Raw genomic sequence first — 26,480 nt, forward strand, 5'->3', positions numbered from 1 at the left:
AGCATAGGATTTTTCTGAACAAATGAGCTATCTGTTGCCTAGTGCAGCAACAGGTCTATGGCAGATGCCATCTCACTAGCTCTAGGCAAATCCTGGAATACTTGGACAGTGAAGATGCATACATCAGGATGCTCTTTGCTGACTACAATTCAACATTCAACACCATCATCTCCTCAAAACTAATTAGCAAACTATGACTTGGACCTCAATCCCTCACTGTGCAAATGGATCTTGGATTTCCTCCCTTCCAAACTCCAGTCAGTGTGGATTGTCAAGAACATATCCTTTATAATCTCCATCAATACTGGAGCACTGGAGGATTGCATACTTAATCTCCACTCACTTTACACCTGTGTCTGTGTGGCTCAGTACAGCAACCACGCCATTTACAAATTTGCTGAAGATACCAGCATAGTGGGCTATATAAAAATTGAAATGAGTCAGCTTACAGGAGGGAGATTGAAAACTTGGCTGAATGCTACAACCTCTTACGCAATGTCAAGACCAATAAGCTGATTGCAGACTTTAGGAAAGGAAAACCAGGGCATCAGAGAGGGTGAGCAGATTTTAATTCCTGGGAGTCACTATCTTGGAGGACATTTTCTGGACCTGACAATCTAATGTCATCTTGAAAAAAGCACATCAACGCCTCTACTTGCTCAGTAGTTTGCAGAGGTTCAGTATGTCATCGAAAACCTTGGCAAACTTCTACAGATCTGTAGTGGAAAGTGTGCATTACTGGTTTGAGGGGGCGCCAAAACCTCTGAGCAGAAAGCCCTGTAAAAGGTAGTGAACGTGGCCAAGTACATCACAGGCAAAACTTTCAGCTATCATTGAGAAAATCTACATGGAATGCTGCTGTTGGAGACCAGCAGCAATTATCAATGATCCACACCACCCAGGGCATACTCTTTTCATGTTGCTGCCATCAGGAAAGGTCTGGGTGTGACAGGACTTGAATATTTATTTTTTTCTGTATTTGCACAGTCCGTTTGTTTAGATTTCTTTCTTGGATTGGAATACTGGGAATATTGTGTTCAGTTTTGGTCGCCTCTTTACAGGAAGAATGTGGAAGCTTTAGAGAGGGCGCAGAGGAGATTGACCACAATGTTGCCTGGATTGGAGAATGTATCTTATGGGGCAAGGTTAACAGAGTTGGGGCTTTTCTCTTTGGAGTGATGAAATATGAGAGATGACTTAATAGAGGTCTATAAGGTTATGAGAGGCATAGATAAGATGGACAGCCGCCACCTTTTTTTCCAGGGTGACAGTAGGAAATACCAGAAGACATCTGTTTAATGTGAGGGGAAAAGGTTTATGGGAGACATCAGGTGCAAGTTTTTTTAAAAACACAGAGTAGTGGATGCCTGGAATGCATTGCCAGGAGTGATGGTGGAGGCTGGTAAAATAGGAACATTTAAAAGACTCTTTGACAAGCAAGATGGATGCAAGAAAAATAGAGGGTTATGGATGTGAGGTAGGAAGAAATAGATTGTTGAGTAGGCTTATATAGATTGGCATAATATCATGAGCTGAAGAGCTTATACTCTGCTATAATGTTCTATGTTTACATTTCTGTTTTTATACGTATTTTCGTGAAAACAGTTTACAGTTACGGATAAGTAGAAATTCTGCCTGTCCTGCATGAAAATGAATCTCATGTTGTATGAGATGTCACGTATGTACTCTGACATTAAATTTGAACTGAATGGTCCCAATAATCTATACCAATCTGTATTGTCTGTAAGGAGTTTATATCTTCTCCCATGTCTGTGGGTTTTCTCCGGGGCTCCAATTTCCTCCTGCTCTTCAAAAACGTATCAGAGTGTAGGTTAATGGGGTGTAAATTGGGTGACATGGACTCGCTGGGCCGAATTTGCCTGTTATAGTGTTGTATGTCTAAATTTTTTAAAAGGTGAAAAATCTTGGTTCACTAACAGTTGTCAAATGTGTTGTGCAGGTGACGCTTAGAACCTTACTTAGCATGTGTGAAATTTGCCAAAATCCAGCCGTGTAAAATAATGTGAGTTGTTAATTAATGCACAGACTGGAAGCTGCAATACAGTGGGATTGCAGATTCAGTGTTTGAATTATTCTTCTCTTTCCTGCAGCTGATATATAAGTTTTGAAAAGGTGGTCTATAATCATTGCGTTTGAAAGCGGCTTATTTGTACAGAAGGATTTGGATTTGTTAACAACTTTTTCAATGACCTGTTAATCTTTTGGCAGCAGACAGTTTTTTAAAAGAAAGTTAAGTCTCTAATGTATCCAGCCAATCCAAATAACGAAGCACCTATTGAATGAAACCTCCCTACACTCTCCTCACGATGTTCATTTATCATCATATCTTATTTTTCATTCATTTCAATACACGTTATGTATATTTGTGATTGTGCCTGGTTTAAAAACATAGCAGTATTGCATCTTGTCACTAAGATGGTCTGAGTACCTTATTTCTCTGTGAAGTACATGTCCTGAGATCTGTTTGGATTCAGATATTTTCTAGTCAATTTGATTTGAACTAATGAAGAAAAAAAGTCATATCACTGAAAGTAAAATTTTTTGAAATATTTTCTGCCTTAAGCATTTTTTAATATAAACTAGAGTTTATACTTTAGAAACTGACTTGGGTTTGGTGATGATTGAGCTCAAGGCACAACTTTAGCTGAGACAACATGGTGTTGCTTTGCAAACATGATTGTGTTTATGTTCAGTAATTTGAAAATGTTTAAATTGTCACAGATCAGCCATTGAATGAGGCTAAAATATTGACAAGTATGGATGAATTACTTGTTCAGTTTAGTTTCCTGCATAGATAAAATGAGAACCTATTTGAGGTGGGGTTGATTTTGCTTGCGCAACTACAGTAGGACAGAGTTGGCAAAGTGATACGGCAGTGATTGCAGCTTCCTCTCCACTCCAGGGACTTGATTCAATCTTGCCCTAAAATGCAGTCTATATGGAATTTGGATGTTCTCCCTATCTGTGACTCTGCTGAGTGCTCTAGTTTTTACTACACATCAAACATACTGAGATGGTTACTGTAAGAATATAAGAAATTAGAGTAGTTCATTTGGCCCTTTGAGCCTGCTCTGCCATTTAATAAGATCAGGGTTGATCTGGCTGTGAACTTGGCTCCAACTGTCTGCATATCTTTAGACATTTTCCACTAACTCCCACAGTAACCTCAACTATACCTCTTCCCACTGTCTCTTATAAGGATTCCATTCCTTTCTCTCAATTCCTCTGTCTCTGGAAAAGGGTACAAAAGAGATTTACAAAGTTGTCATCAGGATTAGGGAAGCTAAATTATTGTGAGAAACTAGAAAAACTAAGCCTGTTTTCCTTGGAGCATGGATAAAGTGCATAGTGTGTGGGCATATGGAACAAGAAGTGGGACAAAGTAGTGGCAGTTTTATTAGCTCCCTTTAAGAAACATTTGGATTATTACATGGATGGGACAGATTTAGAGGGATATGGGCCAAATACAGACGTGGGACTCCAGTAAATGGGTATGTTGTTTGGCATGAGTCTATGACTCTGGGAGAAACAAACTGGCAGCAAAGCTGTGATGGAAGATTTCTTGAAATTGGTAAGGAATGGTTTCCTTGACCAATTTGTCAGAGAGCCAACTGAAGAGCAGGCAAACCTAGGCATGGTGTTGTGCAATGAGGCACGATTAATGAATAACCTTGTTGAGTGTGACCACAATATGGTGGATTTTTTTGAGAATGACATCATTGATTCAGAGACGAATCTAGAAATTAAGTGTAATTATGATGATATGGAACATAAATTAATTGGCAAGGATAGACTGGCATTTAATGGGTTGACAATATATAGACCATGGAGTTATTTAAAGGCAGGCTGTCATTAACCATGGGATTGAGTTCACAAGCCATGAAGTAATGTTGCAGTTATACAAGACCTTACTTAGATTCCACTTGGAACATTATGTTCATTCTGGTCATCTGACTACAGGAAAGATGTGAATACTATAAAGAGGGTTCAGAGGAAATTTACAAGGATGCTGCCTGAATTGGAGAGCATGCCTTATGAGGATAGGTTGAGTGAACTTGGTCTTTTCTCCTGGGAGCAATGGAGGATGAAGGGTGATCTGATAGAGATGTACAAGATGATGTGAGTTATTAATTGTATGGATGGCCAGAGACTTTTTCCCAGGGTTGAAATGGCTAATATGGAGGGGGCATTGTTGTAAGGTTTTTTGAACATAACTGCAGAGGGATGTGCATATACTGCTGACAAAGGTGGTGGAGGCAGGTACAATCTGATCTTTTAACAGACTATTAGGTAGGTACATGGAGGGTTATGCAGTAGAGAAATTCTTGTCAGTTTTTAGGGCAGGTTGTTAGGATGGCACAATTCTGGGCTGAAAGCCTTTCCTGCCATAGAGTTCTATGTTTAAAGATTTTAAATGCTACATCCTTGTTTGCAATAAAAATACAGCTAGGTCGTTTAGCTGCCCATGAGTGGTTTTACGCAGAGATCTGTGTTGCTTCCACTACTTTTCACATTATATGTTAATGATCTGGATGATGGAATTATTGACTTTATGGCCAATTTTATGAATGATAAAAAGATAGGTAGAGAGGCAGGTAGTGTGGAAGCAAGGAGTCTGCAGATGCTTGGATAGGTTGGGAGAATGGACAAAGAAGTGGCAGATGGAATATAGTTTTGGGGAGTGTATGGTTGTGCACTTTGGTAGAAGGAATAAAGGCATAGACTATTTTCAAAATAGGGAGAGAAATCAAAAAATGAAGGTCCAAATGGACAGGACTCCTAGTGCAGGATTCCCTTAAGGCACACATGTTAAACTCTGGCCCGCGGGCCAAATTTGGCCCACGATATAATTATATTTGGCCTGCAAGATCATTTCAAAAATGTATTAGAGGTGGCCCGCCCTGCAGCGAGAGCCAACGCTGTTTTTTGGTAATGTCACCCCCACCATCCTCCCCCTTCATTGCACATCCTTCCCCATTGTAACACGAGAAGTCTGTCGATGTCATCAGCCGGCAAGCCGGTTGGAAGGCTCCCCGCACAACCAGTCACTTCTCCCACCTGTCGAGCGGTGCGGCGGATGGGCGGGCGCCTGTGATTTCCTGTCGGCGCGATGGGCGTGGCAGGCTGCGCACGGCCCTCGGGTAGCGCGAGCCCCGCGCAACTGGCACCGGACGGCCCTTCCACAGCGCGAGCGCACTTCTCCCGGTCACCACGGCCTTCAGCGCTTGCACCTGCAAGGACCCCAGGGACGGCTGGTTCGGCCCTGCACGTGAAGAGAAAGATGGTGGCTGTCCGCAAAGGCTGATCGGCAGCGCGCTGGGCCTGAGTGGGTGGGTAAGCAGGGGTGGGCAGAGGGTGTAGGTGAGGAGTAATGGGCAGGGGAAGTTATGGTGGTGCGAGGGGCAGTTAGAGGGAGGGATGAGTAGAAGGAGGGGTGGATAGGGAAGAGGTAAAAGGGGAGGGGCAGGGTGAGTAGGGGAGGGGTGATTAGAGGGTGAGAGACAGGTAGAGGGAGGAACAGGTTGAGGGGAGAGGCAGTAGAGGGGCGTGTATAGGATGGGGTGGGTAGAGGCAGAGCAAGTGGAGTGAGGGGTGAGTAGAGGTTGGGTAAAGGACTGGTCAGGTAGAGGGATGGTGGGTCGAGGGTGAATAGAGGCCTGGAGCCTGAGGAGTGAGCAGGAAATGTTGAGACCTGATGCAGGCCAAAATGGACACAGCCTGTGAATGCTGACTACATCTCCACAGGGACCAAATATGTTTCCCTCAGGTCAAGCAAAGGGTGAACTTGAGCTACCTACTCCTGACCTGTAACATTATCCTCCTAAAGTTTAACATTACATATGTTGAAAGAAGAGAAAACACGCAGATGTTGTTGAAAATTTTCAATAAATATTTAGTTCGGCCCTCGACTTAGTCCAAGTTTTTAATTTTGGCCCTCCGTGAATTTGAGTTTGACATCCCTGCCTTAAGGTTAACTTGCAAGTTGAATCGGTATGTGGAAAGCAATTCAAATGTCAGCACTTGTTTCCAGAGAACTAGAATATAAAAGAAGGATGTAATGCTGAGGCTTCATAAGGCATTGGTGAGTCAATATTTGGAGTATTTTAAGCACCATATCTGAGGATGTGCTTATGTAAGATATGGACTAGAGGTTTACAAGAATGCATCCTGGGATAAGATGGTTACTGCGCAAGAAGCATATGACGGCTCTGGGGCTGTACTCGCTGAAGTTTGGAAGGATGAAGGTGGGGGGTTGAAACGGAATCTCATTGAAATATACCAAACATAGAAAGGGCTAGTTAGGACATGGAGAGGATGTTTCTAGCAGTGGGAGAGTCTAGAACCAGAGGGGCAACCTCAGAATAGAAAGACTTTAGAACAAGTGAAAAGGAATTTCTTCAATCAGAGGGTTGTGAATCTGGAATTTGGCTTCCGCAGAAAACCTGGATTGGATTTTTTAATATACTAGATTCCTTACCCCAGTCATCAATCCCTGCAACCCCTTTTGCAACCTCCTAACCCAAATATAATCCCTCTATTCTAACAGTTTTTCTCTTAGCCAATCCTCAATCCCATGTTCTAATTTGGCTTAATGGCCTTCTTATCAAAGCAATCTAGAACACAGGTCCACTAGCTGTCTTTAAAAGTAAAGGTTCCATTATTGTCACGTAATACTACATTTAGAATGTAATATACATGAAATTCTTTAACTTTTGTTTACCATAAGGCAGACAGAGAGTTGCCACTTTGTCCAGTGCTCTTCACAGAAAAACATTCAACACCTTGTGTTCCTAGGCAGTCTCCCCTCCAAGTACTGACCAGGCCTGAGCCTGCTTAACTTCCAAGATCAATCAATCTCAGGCATATTCAGGCTATTAGGCATCTTATCAAAGTCATCTAGAACACAGCCTGGCTGTCTTTAACTCTCTACTTGTAAAAACTTCAAACCTGAACAGATCCTAAAAACTAAAAACTGTAGATTAAGGAAATAGTGTTATGAAACTTGAGGAACAGTGTGCCACATGTAAGGAATATTGATGGTGAATCTACTGCAGTAATATAATCTGAATTAGAATTGTAAATTGATCTTTGTTCTTGGTTTACTGTTACCTGAGCCGCATGATTACATTTCAATTATTCATTAAAGGAACCTAATTTTACTATGTATGAGAGTTACTAACTGGATGTAAGGGTTTTGTACAGGGATGTTGTATAATGGAGGTGGGTTTGGGTTATTAAACTATTTAAACAGTGAGAATTTTTAATTGGGAATTCCATTTGGTAAGACAATAAAACTGATGTGTGATTGGAAGAATAGGGCAGAATGGAATGTGAGAAGTGATGAAGATGCAAGAAACTTCAAGCAACACAGCAGATGGACTACAGTGTGGAAAATGTAAGAATGTGTGTACAGAAGAACAGTTTTATGGTGAGAGATTGAGAAATTCAGGTCAGGTACTGAAGGATTGTGCAGACCCATTGGCAAAGGTCTTCACAGACATTGAACACAGAGAAATAGGGCATTTGGCCATTCTAGTCTGTGCTGACCATTATTCCACTAGTCCCAGTGACCTCCCATTCCATAACCCTCCAGATCTCTCCCATCCATGTATCTATCCAATTTATTCTAAAAAAAATTAAGATTGAGCCCGCATTCACCATGTCAGGTGGCAGCTTGATCCAAACTCCCACCACTCTCTAACTAAATAAGTTCCTCTTCATGTTCGCCCTAAACCTTTTCCCTTTCACCCTAAAGCCATGTCCTCTCATACTTATCTTCTTCAATCTAAGTTGAAAAAACCTCTCATAATCTTGTAAACCTCTATGAAATCTCCCCTTATTCTTCTTCGTTCCAAGGAATAAAATCCTAACCTGTGTAACCTTTCTCTGTAACTTAGTTCCTCAAGGTTGGGCAATATCCTAGTAAATCTTCTCTGCACTCTTTCTATCTTATTGGTATCTTTTCTGTAGTTAAACTGCACACAATACTCCAAATTTTGTCTTACCAATGTCTTATACAACTTTGCCATAACATCCCAATTCTTCTATTCAATACTTTGATTTATGAAGGCCAGTATGCCAAAAGCTCTCTTTACAATCCTATCCACTTGTGACGCCACTTTCAGGGAGTTGTATATCTATTCCCATATCCCTCTGTTGTACTGCACTCCTCAGTGCTCCACCATTTACCGTATATGTCCTTTCTTGGTTTGTCCTTCCAAAATGCAATGCCTCACACTTGCCTGCATTAAATTCCATCATTTTTCCAACTGGTCCTGATCCCTCTTTTTTTTTAATTTTTAAAAATTTTTCACACTATGAACCATATTAATCAATTTCCGGGGTTACTTTTGGAGCCTTTTTTAAACAACAGAACAACATGAGCTAACCTTCAATCCTCCGGCACCTCACCCATGGCTAAGGACATTTTAAATATTTCTGCCAGAGCCCCTGCAATTTTTACACTAGCCTCCCTCAAGATCTGAGGGAATATCTTGTCAGGCCCTGGGGATTTATCCACCCTTGTTTGCTTTTCTTGTGTGTACTTCCTCCTCTATTCTGTATAGGTTCCTTAACCTCTCTGCTTGTTTTCCTTACTTCCCATGTCTCTGTGTCCATTTCCTGAGTGAATAAAGATGAATAAAAACATTTAAGATCACCCTCATCTTTATTGGCTCCTTACAAAGCTGACCACTCTGATCTTCATGGGGACCAATTTTGCACCTTACTATCCTTTTTGCTTTTAATATACTTGTAGAAAACCTTAGGATTTTCCTTCGTTAACTACCAAAGAAACCTCATGTCTTTTGGCCTTCCTTATTTCTTTCTTGAGTGTGTTCTTATATTTTTTATACTCCTTGGGTACCTCATTTGCTCATGTTGTCTAACCCTGCTATACACTTCTTCCAAACCAGATCCCCAATATCCCTCGAAAACCTATGCCTGCTAACCTTGCCTTTAATCCTGACAGGAACATACAAACTCTATAGTCTCAAAATTTTACCTTTGAAGGTCCTCGCACATCCTTGCCAGAAAACAACTTATCCCAATTCACGGATTCAAATAGGAGCAAGAGTGTGCCATCTGGCCCATTGAACCAGCTCCACCATTTAACAAGATTAGGGCTGATTTGGCTGTGGACTCAGTTCCGCCAATCTGCCTTTTCTTCAGAACCTTTAATTCCCCTACCATGCAAAAATCTATCTACTGTCTTAAATATACTTAATGAGTCAGCTTCCACTGCTTCCTTGAGCAGCCCCCCATCTCTGTCCTAAATCTACTCCCCTGAATCTTGAGGCTATGTCCCCTAGTTCTAGTGTAACCTACAAGTGGAAACTGACTTTATCTTGCCTATCTCTTTCATAATTTTATATGAAAGAATCCCAGCACCTCTGCTTTCTAAAGAGTCTCAAGAGATTTGGCACATTGTCTACCAAACTTACAGGTTCACTGTGGAAAGTACATTGTCTGGTTGCATCATAGCCTGGTTTGGAAACTTGAGTATACAGGGATGCAGAAGGTAGCAAACGTAGCCAGGTCAATCACAGGTTCTGACCTCTATTCACTACAGACATCTATGTGAGGTGCTGCCTCAAGAAGGTATAAGTAACTCCTATCACCCTGGTCACAACCTTTTCTCACTGCTGCCTTCAAGCAGAAGGTGCAGAAGCCTAAAAACTAACACTTTTATCTACCTCTGTCATAAATATACCCAATGACTTGGCTTTTATGTTCAATATGAGAGCAGGGAAGTCATGCTATGGAGGTCACTGCTTACAGGAAGGATGTAATGGTGCAGAGCAGACTTGGAGGATGTTGCCAGGCATGGTGAATTGTAGTGATGAAGCAGGCTACCGAAGCAGGATTGTTTCTTTCTGCACAATGGAAAAGCTTCTTTCTTTTACACTGATTTTTTTATCACAGTCAATTTACATTTATTTGTTTACGTGTACGTATCTTCTTGAGTACAGTTTTTTGCACTACAATAAGTTTTGCCTGAAGGAAAAAGAATCTGTGTTATACGTGATATTATGTTTGTACTCTGATAATAAATCTGAACTTTGAACTTTCAGAATTCCTAGCCGTTCCATCATTTACTGTTCATTTCAAACCCCATCCTCCTACCTTCTCTCTGTAATCCTTGATTCCCTTCCTAATCAAGAACTTATTTATCTACCTTTGTCTTAAATATACCCAATGACTTGGCCTCTATAGCCGTCCATGGCAACTAATTACATTGATTCACCACCCTCTGGGTAAAGAAATTGCTCCTCATCTCTATTCTAAAGGGATCTTTTTGTTTTGCTTTGCCTTCTGGTTCCAGATTTCCCCACCATAGGAAACACCTTCTCCATATCCACTCTATCCAGTCTATTTAGTATTCGATAGGTTTCATGAGGTTTCCCCCCTCCCCCTGCCTCATTCTTCTAAACTCCAGTGAATACAGTATCAGAGCCACCAAATGCTCTTCATATGATGGCCCTTTCATTCCAGGGATTATCCTTCCACGATGAGGAGCGCAAAACTGCTCAGTATACTTTGTTCCATCTGATCAATACCTTCTAAAGCCTCAATGATACACCCCTACTTTTATACTCTATTCCTCTCAAAACGAATACAAGGATATTACCACTGACTCTTTCCTTTAAGTAATCTTTCACAAGGTCTTACAAGTCGCTCTGCACCTCTGATTTCTGAACTCGTTGCCTATTTAGGAAATAGTCTACTCCTTTATTTCTTCCACCAAAGTGCATGATAATACACTTCTCTACTCCATATTCCATCTGCCATCCCCTTGCCCAATCTCCTAACCTGTCGAAGTCCTCCTGACTTGGAGCTTCCTCAACACAACCTACCTCTCATATTTTTGTATAGTTTGCAAACTTGGCCACAAAGCCATCAATGCCTTCATCCAAATCATTGACATATAATGAAAAAGGAAGCAGCCCCAGCACCGAGGCCTGTGGAACACCACTGGTCACTGGCAGCCAACCAGAAAAGTCCCTTTTCTCGCCACTTTTTGTTTCTTGCCCGTCACCAATCTTCTATCCATGCAAATATCTTTCATATAATACCATGAACTCTTTCTGTTCTTTTTATGTCATTATGATAATTTGTTGTTATTCTTTGTTTGGCTGGGGAGGGAGAAATTTGTTCTATGTTCTACTAGTCATCAGCCACTGGTGGGTGATCCACAGCCAACTTTTGTTTAGGGATTACTACCTTTTGGTAGTTTTTTTTGGGGGGGTGGTTTTTTCTTTTTATCTTTTTTTTAATTTTCATTTTATTTAGACTTTAATTTGTGGTTTCTTTTTCTCGTATTGGAGGGCCTATTTACGTTGATCTGAGTCTTTATATATTGATATTATTAGTTTTTAGTAATATTAGTGGATATGTCAAAGTTGAAGTTTGCTATTTTTAATGTTCGGGGTTTAAACAGTCCGATTAAGCGTAAGCGTATTTTTATCAAGTTCGATCTTTGGTAAAACGTGTTTGGTAGAGATATGATTTTACCTGAAATGATTAAATTTGAGACTTTTGGCATAATGAGATGAAATATTGTTTAATAATGGAAAAAATTACATATGTTTCGTGGATAACTATAGTTTTTTTTATTAATAGGTGGTTGTTATATTCAGAATATTTACATTTTGATTTATATTGACTAGATTTTAATATGTATGCTTTACTTTTCTTTATTTTTTTCTCTTTTCTTTATGGCTCTCCATAGGAGAGTTGGCTGTAAGGGGAGGGGGTTTCTTTCCTTTTTTTTCTTTTTTTAATATATATAAAATATAACATTCATGCTTTGTTTATTGTTATATATGTTACTTATTATCTGTATTTTGAATGAATAAATAATTTTTTTTTTAAACTCTTTCTGTTCTTATTTCACCATTGAAGGGAAATGTTTACCACTGCATTAATCCTGTGAATCATTGTCCAGTCTGTTTTACAGATCATTGCATTTTGGAATCAGAATTTATTGTCACGTACAATTCACAAAATTTGGTGATTTGCAGCAACATCATTACTGCAATCATTTATAAACCATCTTACAACAATAAATATTTTTTAAAAGATCATAATGTACAAAGTGTCTTTGGTTCATTGATTATTTATGAATCTGATGGCATCAGGGAAGATGTCCTTGTGCCACTGAGGGCTTATCTTTAGGCTCCTGTACCTTTTCCCAGATGGTAGCCGAGTGAAGAGGGCATGGCCTGGGTGGTGGGGGTCTTTGAGGACAGAGGCTGCTTTTTTAAAACCCCACCTCATGTAGATGCCGTCGATGGAGTCGACTCTATCCAGTCCATCAAGTCTGGTGCCTATGATGTCACAGCCATGTGGAGATTTTTCTTTGTTCTGAGATATTAACCAGTGATGAACCCAGCCTGAATGCTCTCCACGGTACACCTGTAGAGGTTTTCAAGAGTCTTCAGTGACATAACAAATCTCCTCAAACATCTCACTAAGTTTAGCCACTGGCGAGCCTTCTTTGTGATTGCATCAATGTGGACAGATCCTTTCCATTACTGAGCCCTTGATGAGGACTGGGTCATGTTCTCCTGACTTCCTGTTGAAGTCCACAATCATCTCCTTGGTTTTGCTAACGTTGACCGCAAGGTTGTTGGTGTGACACCACTCAACTAGCTGATCTATCTCCCTCCTGACCGCTTTCTCATTGCCATTTATGATTCTGCTGACAACTGTGGTGTCATTGGCAAATTTGTAGATAGCATTGGAATTGTTCCTGGCCCCACAGTCATGGGTGTTTTATGAGTAGAGCAGTGGGCTAAGCACACATCCCTGGGGTGTACCTGTGTCGATAACCAGTGAGAAGGAGACTTTGTTTGCAATTCGTACTGACTGTTGTCTTCCAATGAGAAAGTCGCAGAAGGAGGTACAGAGGCCCAGAGTTTGTAGCTTCTTGACTAGCACTGAGGGAATAATGGCATTGAAATCTGAGCTGTAGTTGATGCAGAGCATCTGTATGTATGAATTCCTGTTTTTTTTTTTTTTTAAATTTTTTATTTTTCACACCATAAATCACATTAGCCATGATATACACTATTTCTTTTTCACACATATACAGTGACTTTTTCTCCCCCCCCCCCCATTTCCTCCCAAACCACCCCCCCACCCCCCCCTCTCATCCATTTTAGGTATACAATCTAGGTTGCATTAAGCCAGTCAGACAATGTTGTCATTCAACAAAATTACACCAGAAATTCTACTGAGTCCATTCTTTTCTTTCCTTCTCCTTCCATCAACTTAGGTACTGTTTGTCCCCGGTAGGTTTTCGCTATTGTATTTAATGTAAGGCTCCTATACTTGCTCGAATATTTCAATATTATTTCTTAACCTATCTGTTATTTTTTCTAATGGAATACATTTATTCATTTAAATTTAGTAGTTTCTTCCTTTTAATTTGGTTATGTATTCCATTAATATTTAAAGACATATAGTTCAGCGTAGCCCTTTTATATTTTGTTTATCTTCTCTTTCCGTTTTTCCATCATTACCTTTCCTCCTTTTCCATTTCTGTTTTCTTATTTTCAACTCTTTATATGAATTCCTGTTTTCGAGGTGAATCAGAGCTGTGGAGAGCCAGCGACATTGTAATTGCTGTGGAGCGATTGTGACAATGGGTGAATTGCAGAGGATCCAGATCTTTGCTTAGGAATGTGTTAATTCTGGCCATGAACAGCTTCTCAAAAGTATTTCGTCACAATAAAAGTTAGTGCTACTGGGCAATAGTCCTTGAGGAAGCTCACACTTCCCTTGGGCACCGGGATAATTAATGTCCTTTTGAAGCAAGTGGGAACCTCTGACTGTAGCAATGAGAAGTTGAAAATGTCTGTGAACACTCCGGTTAGTTGGTTGGTGCAGATTTTCAGTACCCTGCCAGCTATGCTGACAGGGCCTGATGCCTTGCAAGGGTTCATCCTCTTGAATGATGTTCTGACATTGTCCTTGGAGACAGATATCACAGGGTCCTTAACCTTTGCAGGGATTCTAGTAGGCACTGTTTGGTGCTCCTTTTCAAAGCGGTGATAACCTTGCATGTATATTTTTGAATTTGAAATCCAGTAATTCTCAGATTTATGGATTATACTGTGGGATTATACTTTCATCCTTTATGTTATCCTTTCATCTCTATAATGGTCCACAGATGTTTTATTTCCTTCCTGTGAGTCTCTAATAATTGTGAATAGTCTTCCACATTAAAGAGCCAAAAACTTCACAAAATAACTGCAGATTTGGAGTGATGAAGTAGACAGCTGATTGGTCTTCATAAACATGAGCCAGAGAAGAATAGATGATCAGCATTCCTTTGCACACAGTAAATACACACTGATATTAATGTAAGTAAGAGCAATTCTGGAGGCTTTTGCTAACAAATAGATGGAGTCTATTTCTACTTTTTTCGATAGGGGATTAGAGTTTTTTTTGTGTTTTTGTCATTCCGACATTGTATGGGAAAGGGGTATATCATTATTGATTTATTTTTGGAAATGTTCATATTCTTAATATTTGTTCACCTTGCACACAAAACTCAAAACGGTCAACTAGTTTACCTATCTCAGCTGCACCATTTCATCAGATGCAAGGATCGACGATGAGATAGACAACAGACTCGCCAAGGCAAATAGCGCCTTTGGAAGACTACACAAAAGAGTCTGGGAAAACAACCAACTGAAAAACCTCACAAAGATAAGCGTATACAGAGCCGTTGTCATACCCACACTCCTGTTCGGCTCCGAATCATGGGTCCTCTACCGGCACCACCTACGGCTCCTAGAACGCTTCCACCAGCGTTGTCTCCGCTCCATCCTCAACATCCATTGGAGTGCTTACACCCCTAACGTCGAAGTACTCGAGATGGCAGAGGTCGACAGCATCGAGTCCACGCTGCTGAAGATCCAGCTGAGCTGGATGGGTCACGTCTCCAGAATGGAGGACCATCGCCTTCCCAAGATCGTGTTATATGGCGAGCTCTCCACTGGCCACCGTGACAGAGGTGCACCAAAGAAAAGGTACAAGGACTGCCTAAAGAAATCTCTTGGTGCCTGCCACATTGACCACCGCCAGTGGGCTGATAACGCCTCAAACCGTGCATCTTGGCGCCTCACAGTTTGGCGGGCAGCAACCTCCTTTGAAGAAGACCGCAGAGCCCACCTCACTGACAAAAGGCAAAGGAGGAAAAACCCAACACCCAACCCCAACCAACCAATTTTCCCCTGCAACCGCTGCAATCGTGTCTGCCTGTCCCGCATCTGACCTGTCAGCCACAAACGAGCCTGCAGCTGACGTGGACTTTTTACCCCCTCCATAAATCTTCGTCCGCGAAGCCAAGCCAAAGATTCTTGTTCTATAAAGCTCAATAAAAAGATTTAAAAAGTCCATTTCTAAAGATCGCAAAACTTAATGTTCTGGTGAGTGGATGAATTTTAAAGGTTTTGAAGATCATTGTGTTCTACGATTTGGCTAAGTTTTACATTTAATGCTGTTTCTTTCACTGCATTAGTAGATGAACTGCTTGTTGGTAATTGTCCTGTTAAAACTAGTTATCTGTTAAATAAGTCATCTGGGGCTGACTCAGACCTTTGGTATTTTAGCTAGTATAAATTAAGGCTTTTTCTTTTTTTTTTCTTTGGCTTGGCTTCGCGGACGAAGATTTATGGAGGGGGTAAAAAGTCCACGTCAGCTGCAGGCTCGTTTGTGGCTGACAAGTCCGATGCGGGACAGGCAGACACGATTGCAGCGGTTGCAAGGGAAAATTTGTTGGTTGGTGTTGGGTTTTTCCTCCTTTGCCTTTTGTCAGTGAGGTGGGCTCTGCGGTCTTCTTCAAAGGAGGTTGCAGCCCGCCAAACTGTGAGGCGCCAAGATGCACGGTTTGAGGCGTTATCAGCCCACTGGCGGTGGTCAATGTGGCAGGCACCAAGAGATTTCTTTAGGCAGTCCTTGTACCTTTTCTTTGGTGCACCTCTGTCACGGTGGCCAGTGGAGAGCTCGCCATATAACACGATCTTGGGAAGGCGATGGTCCTCCATTCTGGAGACGTGACCCATCCAGCGCAGCTGGATCTTCAGCAGCGTGGACTCGATGCTGTCGACCTCTGCCATCTCGAGTACTTCGACGTTAGGGGTGTAAGCGCTCCAATGGATGTTGAGGATGGAGCGGAGACAACGCTGGTGGAAGCGTTCTAGGAGCCGTAGGTGGTGCCGGTAGAGGACCCATGATTCGGAGCCGAACAGGAGTGTGGGTATGACAACGGCTCTGTATACGCTTATCTTTGTGAGGTTTTTCAGTTGGTTGTTTTTCCAGACTCTTTTGTGTAGTCTTCCAAAGGCGCTATTTGCCTTGGCGAGTCTGTTGTCTATCTCATTGTCGATCCTTGCATCTGATGAAATGGTGCAGCCGAGATAGGTAAACTGGTTGACCGTTTTGAGTTTTGTGTGCCCGATGGAGATGTGGGGGGGCTGGTAGTCATGGTGGGGAGCTGGCTGATGGAGGACCTCAGTTTTCTTCAGGCTGACTTCCAGGCCAAACATTTTGGCAGTTTCCGCAAAGCAGGACGTAAAGCGCTGAAGAGCTGGCTCTGAATGGGCAACTAAAGCGGCATCATCTGCAAAGAGTAGTTCACGGACAAGTTTCTCTTGTGTCTTGGTGTGAGCTTGCAGGCGCCTCAGATTGAAGAGACTGCCATCCGTGCGGTACCGGATGTAAACAGCGTCTTCATTGTTGGGGTCCCTCAACAGCCCCTAAGGCTAGAGCTGGATGAGGTTCCCACCCTGGATGAGACATATAAGGCAATCGAACAACTGAAAAGTGGCAAAGCAGCAGGTATGGATGGAATCCCCCCAGAAGTCTGGAAGGCTGGCGGCAAAACTCTGCATGCCAAACTGCATGAGTTTTTCAAGCTTTGTTGGGACCAAGGTAAACTGCCTCAGGATCTTCGTGATGCCACCATCATCACCCTGTACAAAAACAAAGGCGAGAAATCAGACTGCTCAAACTACAGGGGAATCACGTTGCTCTCCATTGCAGGCAAAATCTTCGCTAGGATTCTACTAAATAGAATAATACCTAGTGTCGCCGAGAATATTCTCCCAGAATCACAGTGCGGCTTTCGCGCAAACAGAGGAACCACTGACATGGTCTTTGCCCTCAGACAGCTCCAAGAAAAGTGCAGAGAACAAAACAAAGGACTCTACATCACCTTTGTTGACCTCACCAAAGCCTTCGACACCGTGAGCAGGAAAGGGCTTTGGCAAATACTAGAGCGCATCGGATGTCCCCCAAAGTTCCTCAACATGATTATCCAACTGCACGAAAACCAACAAGGTCGGGTCAGATACAGCAATGAGCTCTCTGAACCCTTCTCCATTAACAATGGCGTGAAGCAAGGCTGTGTTCTCGCACCAACCCTCTTTTCAATCTTCTTCAGCATGATGCTGAACCAAGCCATGAAAGACCACAAGGCTTTTTCTAATGCACAGCAAAATAGCATAAAGTCAAGTTCCACTGAAAATGAAATCTGAAAAGTATGAAACTCAATATTTTGGCAAATGGGGCAATTAAATAAATGGGGGGGGGGGGAGATGCCATAGCTATATTTTTTGAGAAAGATCAAGTTAGATCAGAAGCCTGAGCAGCCGACACTAAGTGGAGTTGCAAGATAGGAAGTAATCAAAATGTTACATCACTGACATAGGAAGGGAAGAATTAATTGGCTGGTGATGAGTTATTGTTTCTTCCTGAAAGGGATTCATGTATGACAAGGCTCCCCAAGGTTTAATCCAGAAAGTCACAAGATGTGGGATCCATGGAAACCTAGCTGCATGAATTCGGACTGAGGGTGGTAGTAAAAGGAATGTAAATTAATGTAAAAGTAAATTAAAATACAGAACCACAGAACTAATTCTTTCTGTATATCTATCTGAGCCACATGCAAATTGGCACAATCAATAAAAGTTGAATGATGGCTCAAATTTAGCATGGAAGGAATGAATCCTGGTGGAAATTGAAGCCGACTGCAACCAGTTTATTTTCAAATGAATTAATTTTTGGAGACAATGGTGAGTTGGGTAATGATAATGAGACTGTTATCATTACAAAGATCAGAAAATTGAACAGAATATAAAAAAATATAGCAAAGAAAATAATGAAACCATGAGACCTTGAAGTGGCTCACGCAGTAGTTGTTGGTTTTCCTGAAGCAGTGTCCCTTGCCCTGTAGTTCATTGAGATCTTGACTGCGTTTCATCTATTTTCCACCCATTTCCTGAACTGAGCAGTGATCATTCCCCACGCCTCTCCTTCCACCCCACCAGGTGCTTCATTCAACATCCTTCAATGCAATTTTTTTGGCATCAAATGCATTTTCCCCCTCCACTCCCAATTCCCTGTAGGTTCCCAATTATGACACAGACCAATGGGTCTATTACTCCCCCCTCAAAAAGTGCAATTTGTTCGCTGGTCATGCAAATATCTGCTTTTGAAAGCCACATTTCTCAAGTAAAATGGGTGATTACCATGTAATCTTAACAGGGTAAAAAATATAAAATCAGTTTTTGTTTATGTTTCTATTATTTTGGCAGACAGTGAAGAATTTAAGCCCTAGAAATTTATACAATCCTGTACTGTAGGAACTATAAAACACTACAGTGCAGAAACAGGCCCTTCAAGACTGCCGAATTATTATTCTGCCTTGTCCCAATGATCTGCACACAGACCATATCCCTCCATACCCCTCCATCCATGTACCTGGCTACATTTTTCTTAAATGTCAAAATTGAGCCTGCATTCAGCAATTCAGCTACACCTTGTTCCACACTTCCCCCACTCTCTGCATGAAGAATATTCTGCCTGAATGTTGCCTTGACACATTTCCCCTTTCACTCTTAACCCATGTCCTCAAGTTTTTATCTTATCTAATCTCAGTAGAAAAACTTGCTTTTAAACTTCCATTATATTATATTAATCTCTATCAAATCTCCTCATTCTTCTACACGCCAGGGAATAAAGTCGTAACTTGTTTAATCTTTCCCTTCAACTTAATTGTTCAAATTCCGGCAACATCCTTGTAAATTGTCTCTGCACTCTTTCAATCTTATTGATATGTTTTCTGTAGTTAGGTGACCAAAACTTCACACAGTACTTCAAATTTGGCCTCACCAATATCCTACACAACTTCACCATAGCTTTGATTTATGAAGCCAAAAGCTCACCTGTGCCGCCACTTTCAAAGATTTATGTATCTGTATTCTCAAATCCCTCTGTTCTACTGCAATCCTCAGTGCCTTTTCATTTATGCCCCACCCTGGTTCGTTCTTCCAAATGGGCAACAACTCTCATTTATCTGCATTAAATTCCATCTGCCATTTTGCAACTCATTTTTCCAGCTGGTCAAGATCCCTTTGCAAGCTTTGACAGCCTTCCTCGCTGTCCACTACACCGCCAATCTTTGTGTTATCAACAAAGTTGCTGATCCAATTTACCACGTTATGTATAGTGCTAATAAGTATGCACCTGCCTGCATTGAAGGGCTGGAGGTAGAGAGGGTTAATACCTTTAAATTCCTGATAGTCCATATATCAGAAGACTTCTCCTGGAGCCCATACATCAATGCAACTGTGAAGACAGCATACTAATGCCTCTGCATTCTAAGAAGTCTGAGAAGATTTGGCATGCCGTTGAATAATCTTATCAAACTTCTCCAGGTGCACTGTGGAAATAATAGACTGATTACATCACAGCTTGATTTTGTAACCTGAGTACCCAATAATGCAGAAGGGTTCAGAGGGTAGAAAACATAGCCAGATCCATCATGGGGTCTAACCTCCCATCCATGCCTCAAGAAGATAGTGATCATCATAAAAAATAGTCATAACCCTGGTCACGGTTCCTTCTCTATTCTACTTTCAGATAATCAGTACAGATGAAATTGGGATGAAAAGGGTGGCACTGCTGAAGCTACTGTAACGGAGGCGCTGCCACTGGTGCAGACCCAAAGGAGCAGAGATACAACGCTCCCACGGGGTCCAACCACCCAGTCCAGCTGCAGTTACCTCCATACAAGCTTTAAACAGCCTGTTAAAGGAGCTGACGGTGGTCTTATTTAAAATCCCGCGACCAGGGGTCTGCGCCCAAGATGGCATTGCCTACGATCAGCAGCAGCCACGAGGGTTTACATACTCTGGGAAGCAGAAGATTGGTGCAGGGCACTAGAAAATAGAGAGAGTCCCCACCCCCGGTCGGAGATGGAGAAGCAGAGATGATGACCCATGGGACAGTAACCACAGCAGTGGACCAATGAAGGGTTCTACAGCTGAGGAACACACAGGCGGCGGCTGTTGATGACTTAAGAAAAGGAACCCATGCAGGCTGTGGGCTACTGGAGACTGCAGTCAAGGGACTCACACCAGGCTGCAGACTACTGGAGACTGGTTCAAGACTGTTTCTCTTTCTCTGACTGTAAGAGGTGTTTCGGGCAATTTCTTATAGCAAATCTGTCTACCTTACAGCAGTCAAAAGGCAATTTTGTGTAATATGACACTGTTTTTATTACATTTCAACAAATTGAATCTTGAAGCCTGAAGATCAGCACCCCTAGGCTCGAGAACCATTTCTTTCCAAAAGTTATCAGACTCTTGAACCTCCCCTAGTTACACTAACCATGAACTGCTCCAACTCCACAAGAAGACTACCTGTATTATTATATCATCACTTTTTTTTGTTGCAATACTTTTCAATTGAATTTAAGGTATACTAGTTTTTTGTGAAGTACCTGTTTGGCTGCAACAAGTAAACATTTCAGTGCATCTATGCATTGTACAATGCATATGACAATAAACATTATCAATTATCAATTTAATACAAATGATCTTATTACTATAGATACTTTTTGTATTGATGCCAATATACAATTTAATCTAGGCATGTACCAGTATGTTTGAGTGAAATTAAAATAATTTTGATTCTATTTTAATGTTAAAGTTAAAATATTTTTGATCCTATTTTGTTTTCTCCCCCTGGAACAGGACAGCTAAATGGGGATCTTGCTTTGCAATGATTTTGTTTCTACAACAGTTTGAGATTGGTATTTAATTCCTCTTTATTGCTGAATTTTATGTACCAGAAGAGGTTCCATCTTGAGGTGCAAGTCTCTCTCTGTTCCTTGATGACTTTTCCCTTTGCTGGTTTATTTTTGTCTAATTTTTAAACTTTGAATTTCACTAGGTGACAGTGGAATAGATTTTTTTCTAGGTTTGGTAAGTAAACAGATGTTGGAGAAAAGGATTAAGTCGTGGGTTTGAAAGAGAAGCTTGTATTTCTCTAGCATCCTTTTCAGTCACAGCAAGCTGAAAGTTGCAGTTGCAGGAAATCTGGAAATACTGAGCCCGGATGCAGTTTGATCTCCTGAGTATTCTCTGTTGTCATAAACAATCTTGGAATGTCCCAGTTCATTTCAACTAGCCGCTCTAACATAGGGATGAATTGTTTAAGGAAAGAGCAATAGAATTCTTTCTAAGTCCAATGATTACAGTTTGTGTAGCTATATAAACTTGCAGTACTGTGTGCGATTCTGGTCTTCTATTACAGGAAGAATGTGGATGCTTTGAAAAGGTTACCGAAGAGATTTACAAGGACTTTGCCTGATTTAGAGAATATGAGTTATGGGGAGAATTTATGGGCAAACTTGGGTTGTTTTCTCTGGAGCATCGGAGGTTGAGGGAAGTCTTGATAGAAATTTGGATTAGGGTTAGATTTAAGAAGTAAAAGATGATTCGGTGAAGTGCCTTGAAGTCATTTGAATCAATAGAAACTTAAGTTATTGGACAACTATTTAAAATAGCTTCAATCTCACACAATACTGTCTGAAGATTATCATCATTCAGCATTTGATTATTCAAAATGGAATTAAGAATTTTCTTGATTGATCTAATCATTCATTCCCACACACCACCATGATGTGATTCTGTAGGTGGGTCAAATATCCAATTAATCTCCTTTTGAAGTAATGAATCATGAATTCGATGTTGATTCCAATTTTGAACTTTTTTTGTAACTCTAGTTGAGCTCCTATAAAGATAGATCCATTATCAGAACATAACTCCTTCACTTGACCACATCTGGCGATAAAATGTCGAAGAACATTGATAAAAGAGTCTGTATCAAGCGATGAAGCTACTTCTATATGAATTGCTTTCGTAGTCAAACAAGTAAAAGTAGCTCCATATCACTTTTCAACACTTCTTCCTCGTTTTACTTGTAAAGGACCAAAATAATCAACTCCCACATAGGTAAATGGGGGTTCATCAGGTGAAACTCTGTCTTGTGGCAAATCTGCCATTTGCTGTTGTCCAGGTTTAGCATTTGCACATCGACAAATAATACATTTTGATATAATTCTTTAGATCAATGACGAAGCACCAAGTATCCAATATTTCTGGCGCAGTTCTGATCGTACATGATTATAACCACGTATATTTCTCATGTATATGTTGAACAGTTAATTCAGAAATGTGAAATTCTTTAGCTAAGATAATTGGATGTTTCACTTCTTTTGGAATTATTGCTTTTTCCAATCTTCCTCCTACTTTCAATACGCCATTTACAAGAATAGGATTCAACTTGTAAACACAACTTGCCTTTGTAACATTCAGATTTTTCTTCAATTTTGATATCTCATTAGGAAACGCCTTGCCCTGACAAAAACAAATTATCTCCGATTCAACATTCTCCAATTCATCAACTGTCAGGTAACAGCTCCTTTGGGACTTCAGATTTTTTTCTTGATACAATGTAAAAGCATAGCCTTTAATCTGAGAATCTATGCTATTGCCTTTTTCAAACGAAACCATGAGGAATAATAGCAAATTAATTTAAACAATAAGATCTTCCTTATCAAATATTTGAATTGTATTTACATTATTAATTTGGATTTCTGGATCCTCCATTGAAACTTCATTTAACTCTTCTGGATTTTGAGGCCAATCTTCTTGAGATTGCAAAAGAAATTGAGGACCAAACACCCAAGAAACGATCGAACTTTTGCTCCTTGTGAAGCCATGTCAGCTGGATTATCTACTGTTTTAACATTTTGGTGTTCTTGACTCTCTCCACTGCTGAGCCCTCAATAAGGACAGGTTTGTGTTCTCCTGACTTTCTCCTGATGTCCACAATCGTCTCCTTGTTTTTGCTGATGTTGAGTGCAAGGTTTTTGCTGTGACACCACTCACTACTTCCCTTCTATACACTTCCTCACTGCCATTTGTGAATCTGCAGACAACAGTTGTGTCATCAGCAAATTTGTAGTTAGCATTGGAATTGTGCCGAGCCACACAGCCATCGTGATTAGAACAGTGGGCAAAACACACATTCTTGAGGTGCACCTGCATTGATCATCAATGAGGAGGAGACGTTGTTTCCAACTCGTACTGACCATGGACTTCTGATGAGGATTCCGTCTGATTCTGTGTTTGCATGTATTGTATGCTCGATTCGACCGCACTATCTCGGAAGATCTTTCTTGGAACCAACACACCAATGGCATCATGAAGAAAGCCTCTACTTCCTCAGGAGTTTGCCGAGGAGCTAGTGGAGTTGTTCAAGTGAACCGGTATGGACTTGAAGGGCCGAAATGGCCTGTTTCCGTGCTGTAAACGGTTATATGGTTATGTGGTTAACATACCTTCATTGATTAACATGCAAAACCTTCTCGATTTCATTAATTCTGTTTGTCACAAAGGTATGAAACCTCATAGTTTTGTTATTAATGTATTTAAGCACTGATGTACTATCAGACCAAAACACAGAATCTGCTCACTCCATCTGTAATTCTCTTCTTAACACAGTGTCCATTTTGCTCGCCATTGTAGCGGAAGTCAATTCCATTCAAGGTATGGTGACTGGCTTTAATGGAGGCATTCTGGCTTTTCCCATTACAAATCCACAATGTATTCGCTCTTGATTATTTCGCAGTACTAAATAATTGACAGTATCATAACCACCTTCATGTACTTCAGCAAAATGGTGTAACTGAGCAATTCCAAAGTCTGTTGGTTTAAAAAATCTGTCGACTTCAAAAATAATTAACATTTTAAGACTCTCAATCCAATTCACTCAATCTTTTTCAATGGAATCTGGTATAGCTTCATCCCATCCATATTTTCTTCTGCACAATTCTTGCAGAATTTTATTGGCTATTAATACTATTGGTGCCAATATTTCCAAAGGATCATATATTGAGCTTACGACCGAAAGAATACCTCTTCTTGTCAAAGGTAATTATTTCAAAAAAATTTTGAATTTGAAAACATCAGATTGAACACACCACTGCATCCCCAGAAATCTTTCGACAGGTCGCACATCACAATCCAAGTCAATGTGTTTTATCTCCTTTGCTCTTTCTGCCTTAGGAATAACAGCTAACACATCTCGACTGTTGCTAATCCATTTCGTAAGGAAGAAGCCTTCTTTATTACAGATCTCTTTTAACTCGTGATAAAGATTTATTGCTTCTTTTTCTAAAACTACTGAAGTAAAACAATAATCAACATAGAAATTATTTCTGATGATGTTTATAGACTGAGAACTAACCTGCTCTTCATTACCTTCAGCACATTTCCTGAGAGGAAAATTTGCATAACTCGGTGACCAAATTGCTCCAAATAAATGAAATGTCATTCTGTATTCAATCATATCTTTACTGAAATTGCCATTAAGCCACCATAATAATCATAGAAAATCACGATCTTCTGATGGTACTTTCTTTCACTTGATGAAACATCACTTCAGTATCTGCTGCAATCACAATAGGCTCTTTATAAAATCGTATCAGAACGCCTATTAAAGTACTGATTAAGTCTGGACCTTGTAAAAGTTGAGAATTCAATGAAACAAAATGATGCTCCACAATCAAATATTACACGTTTTTTTTCCCTTTTGTGGATGTATAACTCTATGATGAGGTAAATAATCATTTTATACCATTTTTACACTCCAAAATATCTTGAGATACCTGTTCTACATAACCCTTGGTTATCATATCCGACACGACATTGGTATATTCCAAATGAAAGGAAGGATTTCTTTTGAATTTTCTCTTCAAATTAAGCATACGCTGTTCTGCAATTATTTTATTACCTGGCCTACAAATTTTTCTTCAAAGATGATGCTATACAGTAATGACCATCCACAGCTTTCACAGAATTTGAAACTAAATCCAGAAACTGTTTATCTTCCTTTGAAGGTTCTTAAATATCTTTGAGACATTCAGGGAAATCAATTTTAAACTGTTGTTCCCGCAGATCATTAAGTTTGACAACTGAAACTCTGTTGATATTTACATTTAACAAGTCCTGATCATTATTCATTTTTCCTCCCAATGGTCCATTAATTGTCCATCCGAGCAATGTTCTCATGGCATAAGGTCCATCACTTTGACTCATTACTTATAGAGGTTCGAGAGCTCTTGGTACGCCTAATCCAATTAACATCTCGATTTTAGCATTAATCTTGGGTAAACAAACGTCTTTTAGATGATCCCACTGTTTGATATCATCCTGATAAGGTATATTCTCCTTATTCACGGGCATTGTCTTCTGAGAATATATACTTGGAAGATTGCAAAATACATTGCTATTCAATTCAGCAATCTGTAAACATGAAACTATATTAGTTTCAATGTTCCTTTCATCATTCATTGTCTTCAACAAGATTTGTTATTTTTTTTTAACCCTGAAGATTTTTTATTCATTAATTCAACAGTACAAAATGATGTGGTACTTCCTGGATCAAGAAATGCATTGGTCTTCAGTATGAAGCTTCCTTTTTTAGTTTTAACCTGCACAGGAACTATCGAGAGAGCTTTGTCACCGGCCCCAGGAAGACTGTTTGTCTGAATCGAAGCTGAGGCATTCTCTTTGACTATGTTTTTAGTCTTGGAATCAGATTGTTTGTCATCCTTCTCAACTTTACTTCATTGAGTATGCAGTAACTTGGGATGTTTTAAACTGCATATATCACAACTGAGTCTCTTGTTACAAGTTTTGCTGATGTGTTCTTTACACAGACAACCAAAACATATTCCATTCTTCTTTAGAAAGGTTAATTTCTCGTCATACGATTTTTTTTCCAGTTGTGAACATTTTTCTAAAGCATACTTATCTTTGAACTACAAACTGCTTTCCTGAGCAGTCTGACCTTCTTTTTCCATTGTTTCCTTGTTCTTTCTTGTGCTTGTATCTGACACAGCAGTAACAAAGGTACTTCCCTTTGGTTTCTGTTGAGATGATGATTTAGACTTCTTTACATCTTTAGGAACTATTGAATGCTGGTATGGTGTAAACATGTATGAGCCATTCCAAAAATTGTTCAATATCTTCAAAGGTAATGTCCCTTTGGGGAATCATTTTAAACTGCAACCTTGGTACTCCATAAGTCCT

At 40.4% G+C, this 26,480-nt stretch overlaps 1 protein-coding gene across 6 annotated transcripts in view; it reads left to right on the forward strand.

Annotated features, from left to right (window-relative positions):
• Nucleotides 1-26,480, forward strand: part of map7d3 (MAP7 domain containing 3) — a 140,594-nt gene that overhangs the window by 14,819 nt on the left and 99,295 nt on the right. For 4 of the 6 annotated variants that reach the window (XM_069893565.1, XM_069893560.1, XM_069893561.1 and 1 more), the window contains exon 2: nucleotides 19,957-20,505. The exons of 1 other annotated variant lie outside the window; for it this stretch is intronic. In XM_069893565.1, the coding sequence (XP_069749666.1) occupies nucleotides 20,409-20,505 (97 nt within the window). In that variant the 5' untranslated portion in view covers nucleotides 19,957-20,408. Of the gene's footprint in view, nucleotides 1-7,338; nucleotides 7,418-19,956; nucleotides 20,506-26,480 lie in introns of those variants that run through there. One more of the 6 variants, XM_069893562.1, reaches the window with a different exon arrangement.

Source organism: Narcine bancroftii, chromosome 8 (genome assembly GCF_036971445.1).
Source record: "Narcine bancroftii isolate sNarBan1 chromosome 8, sNarBan1.hap1, whole genome shotgun sequence".
Taxonomy (NCBI): domain Eukaryota; kingdom Metazoa; phylum Chordata; class Chondrichthyes; order Torpediniformes; family Narcinidae; genus Narcine; species Narcine bancroftii.